Source organism: Aspergillus tanneri (genome assembly GCF_003426965.1).
Source record: "Aspergillus tanneri strain NIH1004 chromosome Unknown AapTan_1_pilon_pilon_pilon, whole genome shotgun sequence".
NCBI lineage: Eukaryota > Fungi > Ascomycota > Eurotiomycetes > Eurotiales > Aspergillaceae > Aspergillus > Aspergillus tanneri.
Window position 1 is genome coordinate 1,246,590 of NW_022984628.1, and position 19,839 is coordinate 1,266,428.

At 48.6% G+C, this 19,839-nt stretch overlaps 8 protein-coding genes across 8 annotated transcripts; 1 reads left to right on the forward strand and 7 right to left on the reverse strand.

The window, feature by feature from the left end:
- Positions 1–177: 177 nt before the first annotated feature.
- NUO40 (complex I NDUFA9 subunit family protein) lies at positions 178–1,792 on the reverse strand (the record flags this gene model as incomplete). The annotated part of the gene is made up of 9 exons (XM_033567129.1): positions 178–276; positions 330–665; positions 719–877; positions 934–1,075; positions 1,128–1,219; positions 1,284–1,378; positions 1,438–1,500; positions 1,568–1,581; positions 1,641–1,792. The coding sequence occupies 9 exons, from the start codon at positions 1,790–1,792 to the stop codon at positions 178–180; spliced, it is 1,152 nt and encodes a 383-aa protein (XP_033429124.1).
- Positions 1,793–3,801: 2,009 nt separating this feature from the next.
- Positions 3,802–4,663, reverse strand: ATNIH1004_002438 (class I SAM-dependent methyltransferase; the record flags this gene model as incomplete). The annotated part of the gene is made up of 3 exons (XM_033567130.1): positions 3,802–4,335; positions 4,400–4,571; positions 4,626–4,663. 3 exons carry the CDS (start codon positions 4,661–4,663, stop codon positions 3,802–3,804), a joined length of 744 nt encoding a protein of 247 aa, XP_033429125.1.
- Positions 4,664–5,245: 582 nt separating this feature from the next.
- Positions 5,246–6,530, forward strand: RPN9 (proteasome regulatory particle lid subunit RPN9; the record flags this gene model as incomplete). The annotated part of the gene is made up of 3 exons (XM_033567131.1): positions 5,246–5,513; positions 5,583–5,818; positions 5,889–6,530. The coding sequence occupies 3 exons, from the start codon at positions 5,246–5,248 to the stop codon at positions 6,528–6,530; spliced, it is 1,146 nt and encodes a 381-aa protein (XP_033429126.1).
- A 694-nt stretch (positions 6,531–7,224) lies between these two features.
- On the reverse strand, positions 7,225–9,591 carry ATNIH1004_002440 (uncharacterized protein; the record flags this gene model as incomplete). The annotated part of the gene is made up of 3 exons (XM_033567132.1): positions 7,225–7,299; positions 7,348–8,970; positions 9,019–9,591. The coding sequence occupies 3 exons, from the start codon at positions 9,589–9,591 to the stop codon at positions 7,225–7,227; spliced, it is 2,271 nt and encodes a 756-aa protein (XP_033429127.1).
- Positions 9,592–9,881: 290 nt separating this feature from the next.
- GAA1 (GPI-anchor transamidase subunit GAA1) lies at positions 9,882–12,376 on the reverse strand (the record flags this gene model as incomplete). The annotated part of the gene is made up of 5 exons (XM_033567133.1): positions 9,882–10,001; positions 10,315–10,734; positions 10,814–11,697; positions 11,757–11,995; positions 12,075–12,376. The coding sequence occupies 5 exons, from the start codon at positions 12,374–12,376 to the stop codon at positions 9,882–9,884; spliced, it is 1,965 nt and encodes a 654-aa protein (XP_033429128.1).
- Positions 12,377–12,767: 391 nt separating this feature from the next.
- On the reverse strand, positions 12,768–13,904 carry rbd2 (rhomboid protease family protein RBD2; the record flags this gene model as incomplete). Its single annotated transcript, XM_033567134.1, has 6 exons — positions 12,768–12,985; positions 13,044–13,165; positions 13,220–13,285; positions 13,349–13,430; positions 13,494–13,631; positions 13,712–13,904. The coding sequence occupies 6 exons, from the start codon at positions 13,902–13,904 to the stop codon at positions 12,768–12,770; spliced, it is 819 nt and encodes a 272-aa protein (XP_033429129.1).
- A 655-nt stretch (positions 13,905–14,559) lies between these two features.
- Positions 14,560–15,507, reverse strand: ATNIH1004_002443 (dienelactone hydrolase family protein; the record flags this gene model as incomplete). The annotated part of the gene is made up of 4 exons (XM_033567135.1): positions 14,560–14,762; positions 14,842–14,959; positions 15,025–15,368; positions 15,420–15,507. 4 exons carry the CDS (start codon positions 15,505–15,507, stop codon positions 14,560–14,562), a joined length of 753 nt encoding a protein of 250 aa, XP_033429130.1.
- Positions 15,508–16,609: 1,102 nt separating this feature from the next.
- Positions 16,610–18,529, reverse strand: ATNIH1004_002444 (Ytp1 family protein; the record flags this gene model as incomplete). The annotated part of the gene is made up of 3 exons (XM_033567136.1): positions 16,610–16,789; positions 16,841–17,539; positions 17,606–18,529. The coding sequence occupies 3 exons, from the start codon at positions 18,527–18,529 to the stop codon at positions 16,610–16,612; spliced, it is 1,803 nt and encodes a 600-aa protein (XP_033429131.1).
- Between the last annotated feature and the right edge of the window lie 1,310 nt (positions 18,530–19,839).

Genomic DNA, 19,839 nt, shown 5'->3' on the forward strand with positions numbered 1-19,839 from the left:
ATTTGGTGGTGAGTGGGTTGATTGATGGTTACGGAGAGTACGTAAATAAATGGATAGCCTCGGATATGGGCGGTTACGTCACTACTTCTTCTACTCTCTTCGCTTTAGCTGACTATGACAACACACAGAAAAACTCGATGTCTAGCAAGCTTATGTACATTAAAGAAACACAGTTCACTACTGGCTATCCAGAACGTGCAGGTACTTCTTTTCCTCCCGTTGCTCCCGCTCCGTGGCTGGAGGGAGGTCGTAGTACGAGGAGCTGCGGTAGCCTTTCTACATCGATTGTCAGTCGCCCTGTCATCACGGTAAAGTCATGGCATACTTACCAGGTAGTAGAAGGTGAGATTGGCCAGATCGTCCGGCTCAATGCCCAGATCCTTGAAGGTCTTAGCGTTCGGGTCAATCTGCTGGTCGATGAACTCCCGCTCCACCTGGTCGGCCGACATGGTGGGCCACCAGATGAACTTGTTCAGGTAGTACGCCAGGGGTTTCATAAGGGCCTTGGGAATGTTGAGGTGGCGGCGGTGCTTGATAATTTCCCGGTCGACAAGTTCGGCAATTTCAGCCGTTGAGTAGTTCTTCGGGCCGTAGAGCTCAAAGGTCTGACCTGCAGTGCTCTCATCATGGAGCATGGCCTCCAGAGCGGCACCGACGTCGGTAACCTGTTGGAATATCAGCATCTCATCGCAACGCATTCCCCGGCACTTGAGCTTACGTGAACGGGCCAGGCGCGTTCCTGCATATGGTTAGAGGTGAGAAGGTTAGTCACGCCAGCAAGCTTGTGAAGAAGGTTGTCCTCAAATCCGAACATCGGGGCAGGCCGGACGATGGTGGTCTCGGGATAGATCGAACGGACGATTTCCTCACCCCATCCCTGCAGTGATTTTATTAGCAATCCATGCCGCTCTTGTAGATGTGGAGCGCCCGAACCTTGGTCGAAAAGTACTCAGAGGGAGAATCTCGGCTGGCATTGTAGGAGGAGACATGAACGAATCGGTCGACATCGTATTTGGCGACCGCTTCAGCAATGCGCTCCACACCGTCGACATGAACATCGGTGTAGGAGAAATTCCTGGACGCCTATTAGCAGTGTCTCGATCCATCAGCTCTGTCTCTCCACTGACTTGGTAGGGTATTGACGGCCGACAAGGTTGTAAACAACATCGGAGTGACGGACGCTCTCTTCGATCGACTGAGTGTTACGCAAATCATATTCCTGGTAAGTGGTCAGATTAGTCACTCATGTCCTCAAGAATCAAGCGAGCGCGGAATAGCCGTACCATAAAGATGACCCGTCCGAGATCACCCGTAGGCTTCAAGTGTCTCTTGGCCATCTCCTCGCGGTAGGGAATCACTACAGTGCATCCCTGCGTAGCTGGGCGATGTTAATTTCTAGCTCATATGTCTGATCGGCTGGTTGACTAGGTGGCCTACCGAGCTTGTTGACAATGTATCGGCCCAGGAAACCAGTGGCACCGAAGACAGTCGCGGTATGGCCTAAAATGCAATTCCAGTTAAATTCTCTCCCGATGATACGGCCCGTCAGGGAAAAAGAGCAAGGTACCTCCTAAAGACGACCTGTGCGAGAGTTCAGTCAGCCCATGTCTAACCACGCCACAGCCACCATTGTGCCTTACCGCCCACCCTGAACCTTCAAGATCGGCTTTCCGGTCCTAGTAATAGCAACATCCTGGAGATTTCGGCGCTGCGCTTGCAATTGGACTCGAGCGCTGGGGGGGGCGATGGCCCTCGACCCCAAGGCGGAATTGACGGCCCGGCACTTCTGCATGGTCTCTGTTCGACTTGAGAAACAGACGAGACCACAGAGATAGGTAAGAGAGAACGAGAGAGTGGAGAGAGCAAATCTCAGCAGGCAGTACTAATGCTGGAAGCTGGACTTCAAGTCGGTCGTCGGCCTGGAGAACGCAAACCGAACTGCCCATGCACGGGACTTGTGGTGCTAGTCCCGAATCGGTAAGCACCCTCTGGCCTGACTATGGATGGATTCTGATTGGTCTGTGGGTCATTACTCATCATTCAATAAGTCTCCTTAGTTAACTACCACTTTCATGCGTGCATTATAATAACCAGGTGTGAAAATTTTTGATTTTATTATTATCTATAATGGCTTGCAAATGTTATTCCTGTGTGAACATAGAGGAACACATCAGGATCATGCAGTGACTATCAGATGGTGGGAAGGATGTGGTGTTTTGCTATTCATGGTAAAACTATTCCATTCGAATAATATAAAATGTTACCCTACCCCATGATGCCTGGCATGCCTGGCCCAACATAGTCCGCATCATACGGTCAAAGCAATCCTAAGCATGATGATGCATGTTAATAGCGCCAATTGGCAGTAATGACACTGTCTTAGGCTAATGTGACAGAATCCCTTGATACCCACAGTTGTTCTGTCCTTGATGGTCGATTATGTATAAGACATCATTTTCTTCTGACTATGGTGAATGAATCGAGTTATTTACTAATGATTTGCAGGTCTAAATCTTGTTGTCTGGAGCTTTGCGACATTTATACTTAGCAAACCATGCTTGCCACAATAATGCTGCGCTGTCTCTTTACTAGACTCTTTCGATCTAAATTACGCCAAACGCAGAGCTGGAAGAAAGGATTTCATTATTTTGCTCGCTGTGTCAAAAACTGGCGCCGCATGCCATCACTAGATCACGAGGAAGAACCCATCGATAGAGGCAATTTATGTTTTGAGAGAACTTCTCTACTGCGCTGGATTCAGACTGGTGTTTTCGAAAATTCACCTGATGGTCAGTAGATGATGTCACAGCAGCATGGGAACCACTCGCCCTGTCATTGGGAAAGTGCTTATGGTTCACGGTCTGCTTTTTTTAAGTGTTGGCCTAGGCAAAATTTCCAAAATCCAAAATTACTGCCCGTCGTTGGAATATTTGGGTATTTCGATCCCCCATCCACATACCGTTTTCACACAGGACGTGTCAGGCACTACAGGTATTTGCCCTAAACTTTCTTATCTTTGTGAGTCGCCCTGCATGTTCATGACTCGATTCCCAGGTTTATTTAAATAAGGCCTCCCTGAAGATGCGGGACCTGATCAGTGCGGAGAAAGGGGACGTCCGCACCGTCACTTTACCTAAGCTAGCCAGCTTTGATTTTAGTCTCCTATTAGAGGAAAGAAAGTGGCTCAGTGATGCAATGTCAGTGGCTGAACCTGTAGAAACTAGAAACCATAGGATAGGCTATATACCAAAGAAATCGCTGAAGGAAGGAAAGGGATATAGGGATAGTAGGGACAGTAGGCATAATAGGCCCGAGAGGTTAAATAGGCTCCAGCTCTTTACATGCAAGGTGTCCTATATCAAACGTAAATGTGATCTGTTATCTTTCAACGAGCCCCACATCCCTGTCCGTGAGGTCTAGTATAGCTGACGATCTGGATAGACCATAAAATACAAGGGTTTGTCGGTGACTTGGGAGAACCTCCGGCTTGGCTGTACAGGTTTTATTTGACTGAATTATTTTTTGGGTACAGCCAGCTTGGGATGGTCAGAGATTAACCCGAGATTAATCCAGAATGATCCCGGACTACCTGGATAATCCTCCAGATTGCCCTGGAATTGCTCACTGAGCGCTCAGTACACGCTCCTGTTTGCTCACTTGATCACCAGGAGCAAAAGGGAAAGTCCCCAAAGGGTAGATAGAAATGCTCTACGGTAGTAATAGTAATAGCCGTCAAATCTGTACTCTGGATGTATGTTCCGGTTATAGACAAACAATTAGATAGATACATTGATTTCCCTCTTACTGGCGCTGGGCCCGCGCGACAAAAATGGTCTTGGAAAAGTCATGCCCCTCTTTCTTGAACGCAAGTGTTTCATCCACCACTTGGTAGTCGAAATTCATCCCTACTCCGGCCCCATCATAGAGCTTCTGCATATCTGCCCGCTCAAATCCATGAGTCTTAATCGTCTCTCCAGTTTCCTTAAATTCGTCACTCAAACTAGGGAGATCGTAGTGACTGTGGCCATGAGAATGATGGTCTGGGACCATGTCGATAATGAAGCATGTGCCGCCCTTTTTCAGCCGCTCTCCAAACCGTTTCAAGGCCAGATCCGGCTTCTCGAAGTGATGGAGAGCCATACTGACGATCACAACGTCAAAGTCAAAGAATTCGGGACCGGAGAGGTCCGCGGGCACGGTTTCCGCGAGGAGATCACCCTTGTAGCCGACCATCTTGTCTGCTAGGCCGGCCTCACGGGCGTTATTGTTGTAATCATTGACCATACCATCAGCGATGTCCAATCCAATGAGCTGAGTGACGAAGGGTGCCAATGCCTTCGGATTATGTCAGTTTTCAGCCCACATGTGTTGTCTTCGGTTTGTATCAATTGACTCTTACCAGTGAAGTGGTTCCTGGCCCACACGCATATTCCAATACCTTGATTTCTTTTCCCTTTCCGGCCTCAGTGTCTGTCCATTTGTCACTGATCCAGAGGCGACGAGACTGGACTGTGCGATACAACGTTTCCAGCGCGCTGCTGAAGTCGGTCTTATAGGACTTGGACATTCGCCTGTGCGTTATTGATGAGATTACTTTTTACTTTGCCTGTAGAAGGGATGCTCACTCAAAGACCCGTCTATTCTTCTCGCTGAAGTCTTCCATGGTTAGAAGGTATCCGCAAAGTATGGGCAATGCAGAAGATGAGCCGGGCTAAGAGCCACAAATGAGAACTAAAGGGTCTGTATAGATAAATGCGAAAACAAGGAACTACGAAAGGAACGAAATATGAGAAGTAGAAGAGGCCATACTTATAGCTTCAAGCCTGCTCCAAAAAAAAGCTGTCGGAGAGATATCGGATACTTTCTCTACTCTGTAGCAGTCATAGCTCCACAAGGACAAGGGTAAGAGGCTACCATCGGGGCCATTTTTTTAGCCAAACCCATCTGGATTGAACCCGAGGATGACTGGAATGCATAGTTCCATTCGTCCTTATATAGGAGTAGGAGTAGTGTTAACTACAACTATCTCGTAGAATCGGTAGTAAGCAGATGTCATGTGGCACACCGCCTTCCGCTCGACTTCCATCCAGAACTCGCCCGTTGTTGTGTCGGTCTTCCCACCAGAACAGCTCGTCCTTGTCCTTTCTCCGCCCTCTTCTATATCCTCAAGCTTATTATTCATCGCCCGTCTTATATCTCCTCTTTGATACCCCCTAGTCTTGATCCGCCTTGCGCGCTCTCCACCATGGAGAACCAGAAGATCTCCGATTTCCTCGCCGACCAGCTGCAGCAAGCTCCCGAACAATGCCAACCCTTCTTCCTCAGCTTCGAAGACTATTGGGAGCGTAAGCTATGGCATCAGCTTACCAATGCTCTGATCGAGTTCTTCCGTATACCAGAGAGCGCACCCCAACGGCTACCGATATTCAAGATATTTGTCCTGAGCTTCGCCGATAAGATTAATCAGCTCAAGTTTGTGTCCCTCGGGTTGATGGCATCGACGGAGTGTGCTGGTAAGTGCCTCATGGGGAATACTGGTCGGATTAATCTCTAGGTAATCTAACCGCTGGCTTCTGACATAGACGACCAAGAACGACTGTCTTTCCTTACATCACTTGCGGACAAAGTGAACAAGCCAGACTCGCAAGATGCTTATATCTATGCCCTTGCGGACGTTGCCAATGTCAAGCAACGGCTGCAGAATCTGGACGGAGCGCAAAAGGACCTGGAGACGTGCCAGAAGGTGTTGGATTCCTTTGATTCAGTCGAGACTGTCGTGCACGCATCCTTCTATAAAGTCAACGCCGACTACTATCATGTACGTGCTTTGTTGGTCCATTCCAATCCCCTACGGGTACACCCCATTAACCAGTGTGACTTTCCAACAGGCCAAACAAGAATTCGCATCCTTTTACAAGAACGCCCTCCTCTACCTTGCCTGTATCAAATTGGAGGATCTTAGCGAATCTGAACGCGTCTCCCGTGCATACAACCTTAGCGTTGCCGCCCTTGTCTCCGACTCAATCTACAACTTCGGTGAACTGCTACTGCACCCCATCCTGGACTCCCTCACCGAGACACCGCACAGCTGGCTGCGCGATCTACTGTTCGCCTTCAATCGTGGCGACCTCACCGCCTACGATGTCCTCGCCGGCAACATCTCCAAGAACCAGCTGCTGGAGCAGCATCGCATCTTCCTGTACCAGAAAATCTCGCTCTCCGCTCTTACGGAGATGGTCTTCCGCCGTCCCCCCCACGACCGCAACCTGACCTTCGCGTCCATCTCCTCTGAGACCAAGGTCAAGCCCAATGAGATCGAGCATTTGATCATGAAGGCCCTGTCTCTAGGCCTACTCAAGGGCGCCATCGACCAGGTGGGCCAGGTTGCCCAGATCCACTGGGTGCAGCCCAAGGTTCTGGACATGACGCAGATCGAAGGCATGCGGAACAGGCTCAAGGACTGGGATGCGGGCGTGAACCAGTTGGGTCACTGGATCGAGGGTGTAGGAAAGGATGTGTGGGCCGCATGAGTACCGATCTCTTTTATTATCTTAAAAAGACCATACTTTTTATACACACGACATGTATGTACGAATCAGTACTAGAATCATCATAATCGGAAACCGTATGAAATAGGCATGAAACCCAACTCAAACACTATCACAGAGGTGTATATTATTCTACCTATCGCTTACCGGTTACATGACTGTTTATATAAATATAGCTCGGCTATATACGTCGAAGTTCAAGCTCACAAAGTGCTTTTAGTGCCTTTTGTGGCTGAGCGGACATCGTTTACTCTGGCTATCCTCCCATCATATTGAGCCGTTCATTGACAATGAAAACCAGGACTCCCCAAGGTGGATTGCAGTTGTGAGTAACCTGATTGAATAAATAAAAACTAGCATAGAAAGTAGGTTAGGTAATTAGGGCCCTATCCTTAGAGGGAGGGAAATAGAAGCAGGAATCATTTTAGGGCTTTTAACCTTTAGTTCTCCAGTAGATGGAGGAAATATCTCTGTCCTGGACTTGCTGAATTCCAATCCAGGACTGGTGTACCAAACAGATTATGTCTGGGGAACCTGCAGAATCGGACTTTTTAGTGAAGCAACTTTCATAAAGCCCTTTCTCATCGTGGATGAAAGGGTATGGACGCATTTCAATGAGGAATTCTGTCCTAGTAGGGATTCTAGTATAAAAGTAAATATTACATCAACACTGCCGTTACAGTCCTGCCTCGTGTTCCCCTCCAAACGTCGTAAAAAGGAAACTGGAAAAGTCCACGGCTAAGTTGGGATCCTACCTAGTTCAGCGCTTGCTTTTGAATAAGGGATGTGTAGGACATACCATCGGGTCGAAATATAGCCCGGAGCTGGGTTCAGAATGGATTAGAGTCTCGAAGGAGTCCTGCGGAGCGTTGGCAGTCTGAGATGATCGTAGCATTGCACAACATTTCTTCAAGCTGTCACGCAAGGTCTTGACCACAGCAGGCTGCACACTCTGGCCCGACTCCATGGCCCGGATCTGGCGCAAGATGCCAGCGAGGAAGACGTATCGTTTCATGCTAGGATAGCCTAGTCCGATAATCTGCAACAGTTGCTCCTCGATATGCGCCAGAATTTGGATTATAGGCTCTCGCTGCGCGCGGGCCATCTCTGTTAGCGGATCGACGGCCAGATCGCCAGTACTTGAAGAGGACCCCATGCCTGTCTCTTCCAGCTGAGTGATTATTTCCATGGCTAGGGCAGAAATGACATCCAGAGTTAAAGCGCCGCGGAATGACCCGGTGCTTGAGATCATCATGCGGGAAAGATCGTCTAGGACATCAGATGGAATCTTGATATTCTCTGCACAAGCGGCAATGATCATCGCAGATTCAAGGCAGATCTTCCGGGAGAGGTAGAATCGGGGGTCTTTGCGAGCTCTTAGCATGTATGGTCGATGGAGTAGTAATATATACCGCCGGAACTGCATGTCTAAAAACTTATAATGCATCGTCAAAGACTGAGACCAATGCAGCTGACAGAAAGCGGCAATCTCACGACATGCACTTTGCAACTTTGCAGCAAGGTCAATTGCGGTGTCGTAGGACTGCTCAGTGTGGTGGTTGTTCAGTATCTTGGCTACTTCAATCCGAACAGGTAGAGATTGTCGTAAAAGGATTTGAATAGATGACTCTGTGAAGTCTTCCAGGGGTTGTGATAAAGACAGGTCCTTGGTCTCCGAGTTAAAGTCGCCATCTTTGACGTTGTGGGGCACATGATCATCGAAATCACAGGGCGAGAGGAGGAGAGGCAGTGAGGCGTCAGTTGAAGCATGGATCACTAGCTCCAGCACTGTTGTCCAAAGCCGAGTACGAATTTCCGAGTGGAATGGGGTTAGGTGAAAGAGTCGAGGGTCACGGTGCAAGCCCATGGTCATGGCCATTCTCAATAGAGAGCCCTCAGAAAGCCACGGAGAGGCTCCCACGAAGCAGGTTTGTCGCGACACATGCAAGAGGCAGAATACCTGAAGTCCGTCGAGATTCGCGGTTGATTTCTCGGAGGGCCCAACCAGCCACCACTGTGCAGCATAGATCCAGATTCGGCCTAGCCGGGCTAAGTGCTCATCACGGTCTGCATAGAAGGTCATTCCAATGGTAAGCATCAAGCCCAGCTTGACCAGGAAGGGCATGGAGGTAGATAGGGGCTGCTTCCAGAATATTTCGTATTCCTTCCAGAATGATGGAATATGTACGACGCGGTAGATCAATTCGAACGTTCGCATGTAATTGCCCACCAGTTGGTCACAGATTTCCCGGGGGGGAAAGGTGCTGAGGAGATCCGGAATGGGATCATTTAGTTGCACAGCTTGCTGTTTTTTCACAGACTTCCGTAGATTTCGGCACTCTTGGATCATGCCGGCTAACTCGGCCTGGCTGTCAACAAAACTTAGCTCTAGGTCTTTGGCATCAAGCTGACTCAAATTAAACTACAAAAGAATCAGCTTTGTATCCCGGAAAGGGGGCGTAGCAGGTACCTTTTCAGCCGTATGTAACCAATGACTGGGTCCAAACAGCTTGGCCTTGCCGGTAGTATTTCGGAGACGAGGGATTGTGGCGGGTATAGTCAGGTTCCCCTTTGCAAAAGATGGTTGGCCCTGATGATTCCGAGATAGCTCAGACAATTGCTCTTCGGCCTTGCGAAGACGGCTTGTCAAATCTTGGACAGCAACATTGGTTTGATCCAATGCTCTATCATGAGTGGGATCCCGTTGACCTTCGTGTACGGTCGATCTCTCAAGGTGCTGAAGCCGATGCTGGACGTCTTGTATTTGGTCTCTTAGGGTAAATATCGATGGGGTATTCAGACCCTCTATAACCTCCTGGGCAGAGACGACGGGGATCGATGGTAATCCACTGGAGCCCGTGTTATCTGTATCGGTTCTTGCGCTGGAGCGCCCAGATTCCCTGTAGGTGCAAGTCAAGGATCCTCGAGAGATCCGACAGCCTGCACAGGGCATTTGAAGATCACATCGGACCTTTCGACGACGGCATTGTTCACAAGACCGAGCGGGACGCCGGCGCTTACGCGGGGATGACGGTGTAGTCATAGTGGTACTCGATCTGTGGTCGTTGGACATTGGGGAACGGACAATAGACAGCTCAGGAGAGAAAAACGGAGATTCGAAGTTGTCGAGAGCATGAGGGACGAGAGTTGGATTAATATCCCGGCGAAGTTCGGTGATTTATCTCGGTGGTTTCCTTCCGGTCGGAGCTAGTGGATCGAAGTATCTTCGGGTTCGGGATTCCCTTCTCGGGGCATTGTGAATGGCAGCAGAAGCAGTGTCTGGGGGATATAAGGGATATGAAGCCGTTATTTCCCTTTAGACATTATCCCTCCCTACAGCACGGTATGGCGGCTCATCAGTCCCTCAATAGCAGCACCACGAGCAACGGGCTCACTCACGTCGGTAAAGGTCATCATGGAATCACCACCAGTGGACCAAAATGCCAAGAATGTCTTCAGCAGAGATGGAAAGGCATAAATCAGATATACTCGGGGAGAAAAAAGTCGCAAGTATGAGCTAGGCCTGAGCACTAAAACGGAAAGAGAAAGCAAGCAATGGTGCTAGAAAATCGGTATATATGCATGATGTATATCAGTAATCCAACTAAAATACACAGCCCACAGACTACACAGATAAATAACTAAGGTCCAGGAAAGAGGAAGGCCGGAGGAATACAACGCTCATCAAATCGAACAAGTCTCAAAATAATGAAGATCCAAGTAATGCACACCCAATCAACCAAGCTGGCCACCACACACACCACACCACCACCTGAGTCCACATGCCCCAGACATCCCATCCGAAAGCGGCCTGAGTCAAGACAGTCTCCACCGAGATGCTCGTATACCAGCATGCCACCAGAAGGACAACCGGGGGAGAAAGTATATTCAGGATGAGGAGCCCGCTCGTGGAGAGGGCGTATCGGAGAGATGCATTGGTCTGGGGGCTGACGTGAGTGATAAAGCTGAGCGGGGCACAGAGCAAGCCGACCATGAATGCGAGAGAGAAGTTCAGCATGGCGAGGGTGGAGAGGAAAAGTCCGAGAAGAAGGAGAGAGAAGGATTTGATCAGAAGGTGTTGTTGTTGACGTTTCAGCGATACGGTGCCTTGGGTAAATATGGTTGCGAGAAGGATGGGGAGGATGGCATCGGCTGCTATGCAGATGTAGGTAGCGTTGGTGAAATACTATTATCATTGTCAGAATGGCCCACCGGGGGGGCGGGGGGGGGAAGGAATGGAGAGAGGTATGTAGAACCGTACTAACCTTGTAGGATAGACTGTTAAAGATGTATAGAGGAACCAGGCCTAGTAAGTGAAGACTCAAGACGAAGGTAAGCGGAAGTGCTACTTGACGTTCCGTAACGCCATGGGAAGCGGTCTTCTCTTCAAGAACGTCATTGTTCGCATCACGAGTGTCTTGAGACTTAACTGGCTTATTCTGTGACCTCTCATCCCGAGAGCTAATGTTAGGAATCGCCTGGGAATCCTTGTAGTAGCCAGTCCGCATCCATAGGGCGATCGCCATGATAGTGAAGTTGCCGGCGATCAGCATCGCACTAGGGAGATAGGTGCCAATGCTGACGAAGCGGTTGGTTTGCATCAGCAAGTAGAAGAAGAAGCTCTGATGCAGATGTTCCAGGAGGTTGTTCAAGCTGCGACAGAGACTCTCGACCGTCCGACCCAAGGCCATTTCATCCTGCCAGCCTTCTCCCTTAGTCTGCAAAGTGATTGCATCGATATGGTAGGGCATAAAGCTGCTATGTGCCCCAGTAGCGTATCCGAATCCTTGCTTGACCATGCTTCTCATGATGGTTTGCAGGCGCTTTTCGTAGCTATCATTATGGTCCCACATCTCCTGCAAACTGGATCCAATCCCCATCTGGCCGCCAGCGATTGACACGGCCGTATTGAACAGATCCAAGTTGGGCAGCTGACCGTTGACTCCATCGTAGACGATGTGCAAGGATTCAAAGCGATGATCGAAGGGGTATTCGACTACCAGACCTCCCTGCAACGCACCGCTCTTCAACGGCAGAGGCTGGACAGACGGCGGCTGCATGTCATGATAGGCATCGATCCAGGCCTGTGTACCAGTCTTACTGTCGGGAGTGATCAAAAAGATAATGTCCTTCGACCATAGAGACCACCCTAACAATCCGTTAGCCATGTATAACGACCCTTCACCTCCTGGGCTCCTCTACACTCACGTTTAAAGTATCTCGCCAGCGTCAACGCAAGAGTGACACCATTCAGGTTCAATTCGCCATCTATTGTTTTCCAGGCTGCAACTATAACAATTGCCTCCGTGGCATCCCCTCGCGGCGCGCGAATAATTCCATACGCATTCTGTCCTTGATGCGTGATCCCCGAGGAAGTGTATTCGTAATTCTGCATCGCGACCTTCAGACCAGCAGCTCGTAGAATCGATTGTATCTTTTCGCAAATCCTAATTGTACGTTCACGGTTTAGCGATCCTGCATCATCCTGAAGGTGGCGGGAGAACCCTTGCGCCAATCCAAACATACACTGGGGTCAATTCAGCATTCGTCCACTCCTGCCCTTCCCCCTGGGCTCTCTCAGGTAATAGACCCCCTAACTCATTCTTGTATCCTCGGAAGATATGCTGTTCGCTGCCTGAGAAATAGGCATGGACCTGGCCGGGTAACAGCGCGTTCTCGGAGATGTAGGTTCCACGGGAGTATTCGTTGAGAGGGAGGAGAAGAAGCCAGATCACTCCGGCGATTATGCAGACGAACGAGAGAATATGCGGCAGACGAACGAAGAGGAAATGAGGGTTATTCCGCAATTTGCGGATTGCGGCTGTCATGGTCAGCGTTGGTTGTCCTGAGCTGTCCTTTTGTTGGGGGGAGCACAGGCATTGCCGGTGGAGTCCATGAACAGCGGACTTGACAAGGAAACGCTGCAGACCATGCGACTTACATTTTAATGCCATGGGAAGAGTTGAACGTGATGGGGAAGTCCTCCCCTGTCGTGTGGTGCATGCAATCTGGAGATGGCTCCGCCAACTCCGTAATACGCGACAGGAACATGTAATTTTACGTCGGCCGCTAGAGACCTTCTGCACAACTTGATGCCAAAACTTATTACTCTCTATAGGTCAACCTTTGTTTTCTCGCCCAACATTTGCAGGAGATTATAGTCAAGGCCGTATAAGTACCAAATATACACAAGAAATGTAAGATCTAGGCCCGGTTTCTTTAATCTGTGGAACCAAGTCGCTGCGTCGATCCCAAATAACTCATCGGAGTCGGCCTCTCTGACCCGTTGTTGGTCGTCGGCAGCACTCCATACCGTCCGTACGTCTTTTGGTCTACAGACACGTAATGCGGTAGTCGTCCCAAAAGGTTCAATTTCCCTTCGATGAATCTCAGAACTTTCTCTGGTGGGACAAAGAACTTGAGGTATCCGAGACCGACTAACGTAGTAGTATCAGTATCGAGCGGGAGATAGCGAATCAAGAAGGTAACACTCACACAAGTATCCAATAGCTATTGCGCAGAGATGGCCAAGAAAGCTAGTGTTTGGCATCAAGATCGAAACCATGACACACGCGACCAGAGGCGATGTCCACGTGGGAATCCTATAAGACCCAAGACTAATCCTATATCAGCATCAAGGACGCAGTTTAAATTAATAATGGAGGAAATACCTGAAGTACGGATTAGACCGAAAAGTTCGAATGGCTTCAGATCCCAGAAGGAGGAACACCCAAACACTTCGTAGCTTGTCAGTGACTAACGTTCGAGTCCGGACACAACCCAGGTGACAAGTAACTCACCTAGCGCCAACCACGGCAGTATTCCTATGCAAGATAACCTTTTCAACCAAGAGGTAAAGACCCGCCGGGAACGTAGAAAGAGCTATGCGCAATACCCAGTCAGCATACTTGGTCAAAAATTCGAGGTCAACTCAGCCAGACTTACGCCCAATAAACAGAGCAACAGAAGTCAATGTGCCGTGCTCGGCTTCAAAGCGCTCCAGTAACGGTGTAAGTGCCAGTAAATTTAGTAGAGCATGGAAAAATCCTATGTGGATGAGCGGATATGTGTTCAAACGATACACTGTTACACCAAGTCAGTATTATGCACCATTGTACTCATCCGGAGAGAAAAGCTGCTGTAGCAAATATTAGGGAACGTACTGGTGCCAAGCCCAATCTCATTCGGGGTCAAAGATCCCCACTGTATCACACCCCAGATGGTTTGCAGCTCCAACAACCAAAACACAATAATTACCAAAAGCACCAATCGCGTGAATAAAGGTAAACGGAGAAGGTATGATCGTACCCTTCCAGGGTTGAAGGGCAACGGAGGCAATGCGGCTGGGGTAGGCATGTTGTCTCGTGCAGTCGAATTCGTCTAATTCTCCGAACAATTAAAGCTGCTGTGAACAGTCTTCCGATACGAAGGACAGAGAAATTCTATCGTCTAGATAAATTGGGTGGCAAGTCCGATCGACAGCACTTCGTACCGAGGCGAAAAGGGAATGAAACGGTAGATAGCGCTAGATGCAATGAAATTCAAAAACAAATGTAAATCTCGTTAATTGTTGGGGAGTAATGCAATTAGAGAGAGCGTGGTGCAGATTTTCCAGGCCGACAGATTCCAGGGATAAATCCAAACCACAGACAATCCCCAAAGTTGAATTCACGCAACGTCAAATCAACGAATCGAGGCAGGCCGGTCGTCGCAGCTAAAAGAGAGCAAACTGGCAAACACAGCCAGTCACCCCCAACGAGAAACGTGGGACTTCGTCGCTTCAGCGCAACAACAGTAAATAATCTATCCACGCTTGACGCTGACCTGTTCTCCGGGTCGATCTTTTGGTTGGCGCGGATCCCCTTGTCACGTGCTCCATCAGCCTTATCGCCTCTACTTGCTTGGCAGGAGTACATATTCTCTTCCATTCAGCTTTTGATTTCTCGTGTTCATTTGAAGAACTACCTGATGGGTAATCTGCATGACCTATCTAACACTAGACTGCCAATGTTTACAGGTGCTGGTTGAACCACACCACCGCTTGACAAAAAGCCTGCTCCTTGGCGAACTTGAAGTGCTTGTTGCTCAGATCGGCGCGGACAGCGAACCCGTGGGAGACGCCGCTGAAAAGGTTGATCTGCCATGGCAGGCCGGTCTTGATCAGGATGCCCTCAGATTCATGACGGAGTTCGGCGGTGAAAATCTGATCGATTTCTACCATGGAAACGCCCGTCGTCAGTCGAGACTATTACGCTCCTTGACAGTATCGATATATCTCCGAAAGGTAACTTACCAGAGGCAGCAATAGACAGAGGGCCGGCAATGCCGGCAAGCTCTTCGTTGGTCACGAAAGAGGGATGAGCAGTGTAGCCGACATCGAACTTGCCGGGCTTCAAGAAACGGCAGACATACTACCATTCAAGCCTAGAGTCAGCGGAAAATACACCGTTTGTTGCTCTCGTTTCAACCGACTCACCTTGCCTCCGAAACAGTAACCGACGGAACCAACTTTCTTGATACCCAAGTCCTCGCGAACATATTTGATGGTGGACTCCACGACAGGGTCGATAACGGCAAACTGGTGTTTACTAATCCAGGAGGCTAAATCGACATTTCCAGATTCCATATCGCTGACCTTGATGGCGTCGCCGCGGAAAAGGTCCGGAATAATACATAGGTATCCATTGGCGGCGAACTCATCGGCCAGGAGCTGGGAGTTGACATAGATGCCGAAGATATCACTTAAAATGACAACGGCCTTCTCAGGGGGTCTTGTTATCCTTGGGATAAACAATGTAGGTGTCGACTGCGAAACGATCGCTAATTAGTAACTATCACTCTCCCGGGAAAGCAAATGCACTTCGAACTTACCACCAGAAATGTTCTTAGTCTCGCCAATTGGAGTGCCTTCATGCTTGAAGCCAGAGGCACAGCAAGCTCCGGGGGGGTTCGACGCCATTTTTGAATTGGATACTATAGAATAAGAACGAAGGAGTTTGAAGAGAAAAGAGAAAGGTGAAAACTATAACAATGATTTTACGGTTCTTAGGGTGGGATAAGCGCCCGTCTTAAATGCTCGCAATGTCGATGATATCCTGCCCCACACTTCCCCTCCTCGTAGTACGTACTAACGAGGTGGTAGAAACGTGAGCAGCATTTCTCCCTCCGATTGGTTTAGCACGGTAAACATAGTAAATAATAAGTACTCTGCATTTCTGTAATTGCTTCGAGTCCATCAGCACAGCAATACGGGTCTTCCCGGACCTGCAGCCACCAAAGCCAAGGCACCGCACAGGTATTCGCCCTGACAAATATGCCGACGACCGGCACGCTGTGCCGTCGGGCTTAGTGGCCTTAGTGTCGTTAAACTCCGAAGACAACAACAACGTAACTTAGTACCTACGTACCTGACTATGCGTAAGTGTTCGACTGCCTGCTCGTACTATTTAACCCTACCAAGCTTTCTCAGTCCCCACTCAGTGCGCTTTTTGACTAGCCTTTTTTTTTTTAAAAAAAAAAAAAAGAATAAAAGGCACCATTGTCCATGACCCTTTTAAACGCTGGGACGTTGAGAACGATTATGGTCAAGTTGCTACCTATGCCCTTGGCATCAAAGCTTTACAAGCTGGAATATTTCATATGTATAATAGTTATAACATCATATTTCTGATGTCTCGAGGTCAATCCATCAGGATACTATCACGAAATCGAACTATATCACCCAATTCCCACCCTCATTATTACATCCATCCGTCAATGTTGTCATTCATAAACACAGGGGCACGTGAGATAAATTAATGTAGAAAAAAAAAAGGCTCTGGGATAAGATGGTATTACACGTGCCATCAAAAGACACGGTTCTTACCAGGCCGTAAAAAATCAACGGTTTAGTGGGTATAAAACTGTAACAATCAAGATGACTTTGTTTTTTCTTCCCCTTTCGGTTTGTTTTTTCGTCCCCAGGAAATTAGCCCAAAGGCAGAAACTTGGTGTCGAAGGTATGCTGGGATCATATGCATGAAGTAGCATAATGCTTAGTGTCGTATGGAGAAACGTCCCGCTTAGGCCGGGAACTTATAAGGAGGTAGCTGGGGGCGAGACTCCCGTTTCACCGCCCAAGCTTTGATCGCAATCGCGAGGATTTCACACGCCATGATGAAGGCAGTCAATCCCATGCTGACGGTAAATGTGAACATCGCATCGAGGTCATAATACTCCATAGAATTTATCACATTACGAGTCTAGACCCATGTTAGCGCAAGTCCCTTTTTCTCTCAACTTCGACTACTTACGCTCAACATGAAGATCAAACCACCGGAAATCAAGCAGAACGATGCAATGATCTCGGTCGGGAGTCGAGCTGGCAGATACGAGGTCGGTGGCTTTATGTACAGCAAGACATATGTCGCGCATCTGGCCAGCGCAAACCCAACCAGAAGATTGCCCCATTGCTTGTGCACCATAGTTGAGGTCATGCTAGTCTGATGATGGGATCCCATCATCATCCCCAAAAGAAGGATAACCAGAGCCGGCATCGGGTTGAGGGAAACGCCCTGGGTGTCGGGTGCATGCCAAGCGCCATTGAGGGTACGAGAATTAACGGGAGAGGAAGGTCGCAAAACGGTGCTGTTCAGCCAGTCCTTCACACTCTTGGATTCGAAAAGCATGCCACATAAGCCACCGCCGAAGAACAGGATGGAGATCGACACGTGCTCGAGATCGGTGGCCGTCCATGGGCCGCCCGAACTAGAAAGATGCTCGAGAAAGACGTTGCTGGCGCCATAGAGGAAAATCACAAAAGACTCGGTGAACTCCGCCGATGGAATTTTGGCCTTCCACTTGCCAACAATCGCGCTTGAAGGTTTGATGTTCCACGCCCAACCCAAGTCGGCCCAGCACCCCATAAATCGGCCTAGGGTCAGCAAACCATACCAGAAAAAGATACCCCCTTTGATGAAGTGAGCGAGGCCGTTGAAGACTTCGTTGGCCCTCTGAATGGTGGATGTCAGCTAAATACCATTTTATGGGGAGTCGACGTAGTCTGGGGGTGCACTAACCATGATACCACCATACGTCACGACACCGGTAGCAATGGCAATGAAGCCAAATTGGAGAATGATTCTGTCAATGACCAGATAAATGAAGGTAAGGATCCGGAGAACTCTGCTCGAAACTAAGCGCGGTACGCGACTGGCCAAGAAGCGGTCGACAAAGGCACAGCGAAGCCAACTGCGGACAGAAGGCTCCTCAGATATGTCATTTTCTGGCTTCTCAAAAGTATCGTACTCATCGGAAGGAGATGCGCAGGATGGGGAACTAGGGCGACTATGGAGAGACGACGTATTCCTCTCAGAACCCTGGCCACTATCTCTAGACCAGCGATACTCGTGGTGAATGCCGCTTGGAAAAGTAGCCGGGCTTTCGACCATTTCGTCGGTCGATACGGGCAAAAACGCAACACGTTCGTAGGAGGTTGAATCCGCAACGCCTCTTCCGGCATATGCAAAGATTAGGGACAAGATGACTTGTGCGCTGATGACCCAGGTCGCAATCCATCCGATCTTGTGGTGTGCGTTGTTTTCGTAGAGGTCCGGGGTTTGGCTGTTGTAAATGATCCCAACCAGCAATCCCACCGCATTCAACACTAAGAAGGTGAATTGAGAAACCAGTGCGTACCGTGACCGAGCAATACTGAACATTACAGCAACCGGTAAAGCGAAACACCAGGCAATAACCATGAGGGTGATGTGAGCCATGATTGTGCCAGAGTACTTGCCGTATGCGAAATAACTCATGGGAGACTCATCGCTTGCCTCGGGTTGAGTTTCTTGCTTCGTACCATTCATGTCCATGCCCGTACCCATATCCATAGAATGGTCATCACCATGTGGAATCGCACTTGCGACAGAGGCAAACAGGAAAGACACCGCAATCGCGGCATGAAAAGCTTTCTGCCACATGAGCGAAAAGCTTTCTAGCATTGAGTAATATTAAGAGCGTAGGCAATCGAAAGAAGCAATGGTAATCATCAAGTCGCGATCCGGTTGCGACCTGTGTGTACGGCAAATGCGAGTGAATAGAGACTCCACCTTTTTTTCTGGCCGTAGAACACCCGCGAACAATTTGAAGATTTATGTATATATATGGAGCTAGCAGTATTACTACCCCTCCGAACCAACGCGCTACACAGCTTAACCGACCTGGTAATTCAGGCGGGAGAGTGGCAGATTGAGAAGGGGGGAAGGAAATCAACACGGCTGATAGGGCTGAAGTATAAAAGAGGAAGAGAGGAAGAGAGCCAAGCGGCGAGAAGGGCGAGGGGAACAATCGAACCAGGCGACGGGCAACAGAAATCAAAGGGAAGAAAAGGGAAAAAAGATGCAGCCGCAGCAGGGTCGCTCAGGTGGTTTTTAATCAGGACCCTTGTGCTTGTGCTGTTAGAGCTGTCGCACTTTTTCGGAGCAGGCGGGGATAGGCCGCAATGACGCCGAAAAGGCCGTGGAAACAAAAGGTGGATTGCCAGAAGCTCTCCTAGTCACAAGCTCCGCTCCAGACGATTCGACCTCGCAGGGTCTAATCATTATTAGTATTAGGTCAGGTCATGGGTTTTTACTCATCGGCAATCACGATGATGCGGATAGTTCTAATTAGTGGTTTTCAGCGTCTTGGATTTCTAAGCCACGCATTCCTTCGTCATGATGACTTGCTCAGTGGTTGGTGATCGTGGGAATCGGTTGGTACAGTATGCCTGGAACCTTATTTTTTGGTTTACAAATTTTTTCCCTTTTTTTATTTTTTTATTTTTTTATTTTTTTAAGATGAAACCTTCCTCTGGTATTTCCCATATTCCATAGTACAGGGTGCATCCTGCAACGGTCATGATATCACCTGTCTGATTCCCTTCATGGGCCTGGAGAAACTTCCAAAAGTGTTCCCTTCACACCTTACTTCCCATCATACCATTCCAGAATATTGGATTGGCAGTGGACCAGGACTAAGAAATTCGGAAAAAAAAAAAAAAGAAAAGAAAAGAAAAGAAAAAGAAACAAACAGTATAAACTAAAGGGGTCTTGGCGAATTTTTTTACAGTAAAACCCCTATATAAGCAAAGAATTCGGACCGGCTAAAAGTTTGCTTATACCGGATTTTTGCTTATACCGAACAAGGTAATAAATATATATATTTATATAGCTTTATATAAATCTACTGCACCATACTGAATTAAAGAACGCATATATTAATTATTATAATCATTCTATAAGATATAACCTATATTCTGCATGTTTTTGGC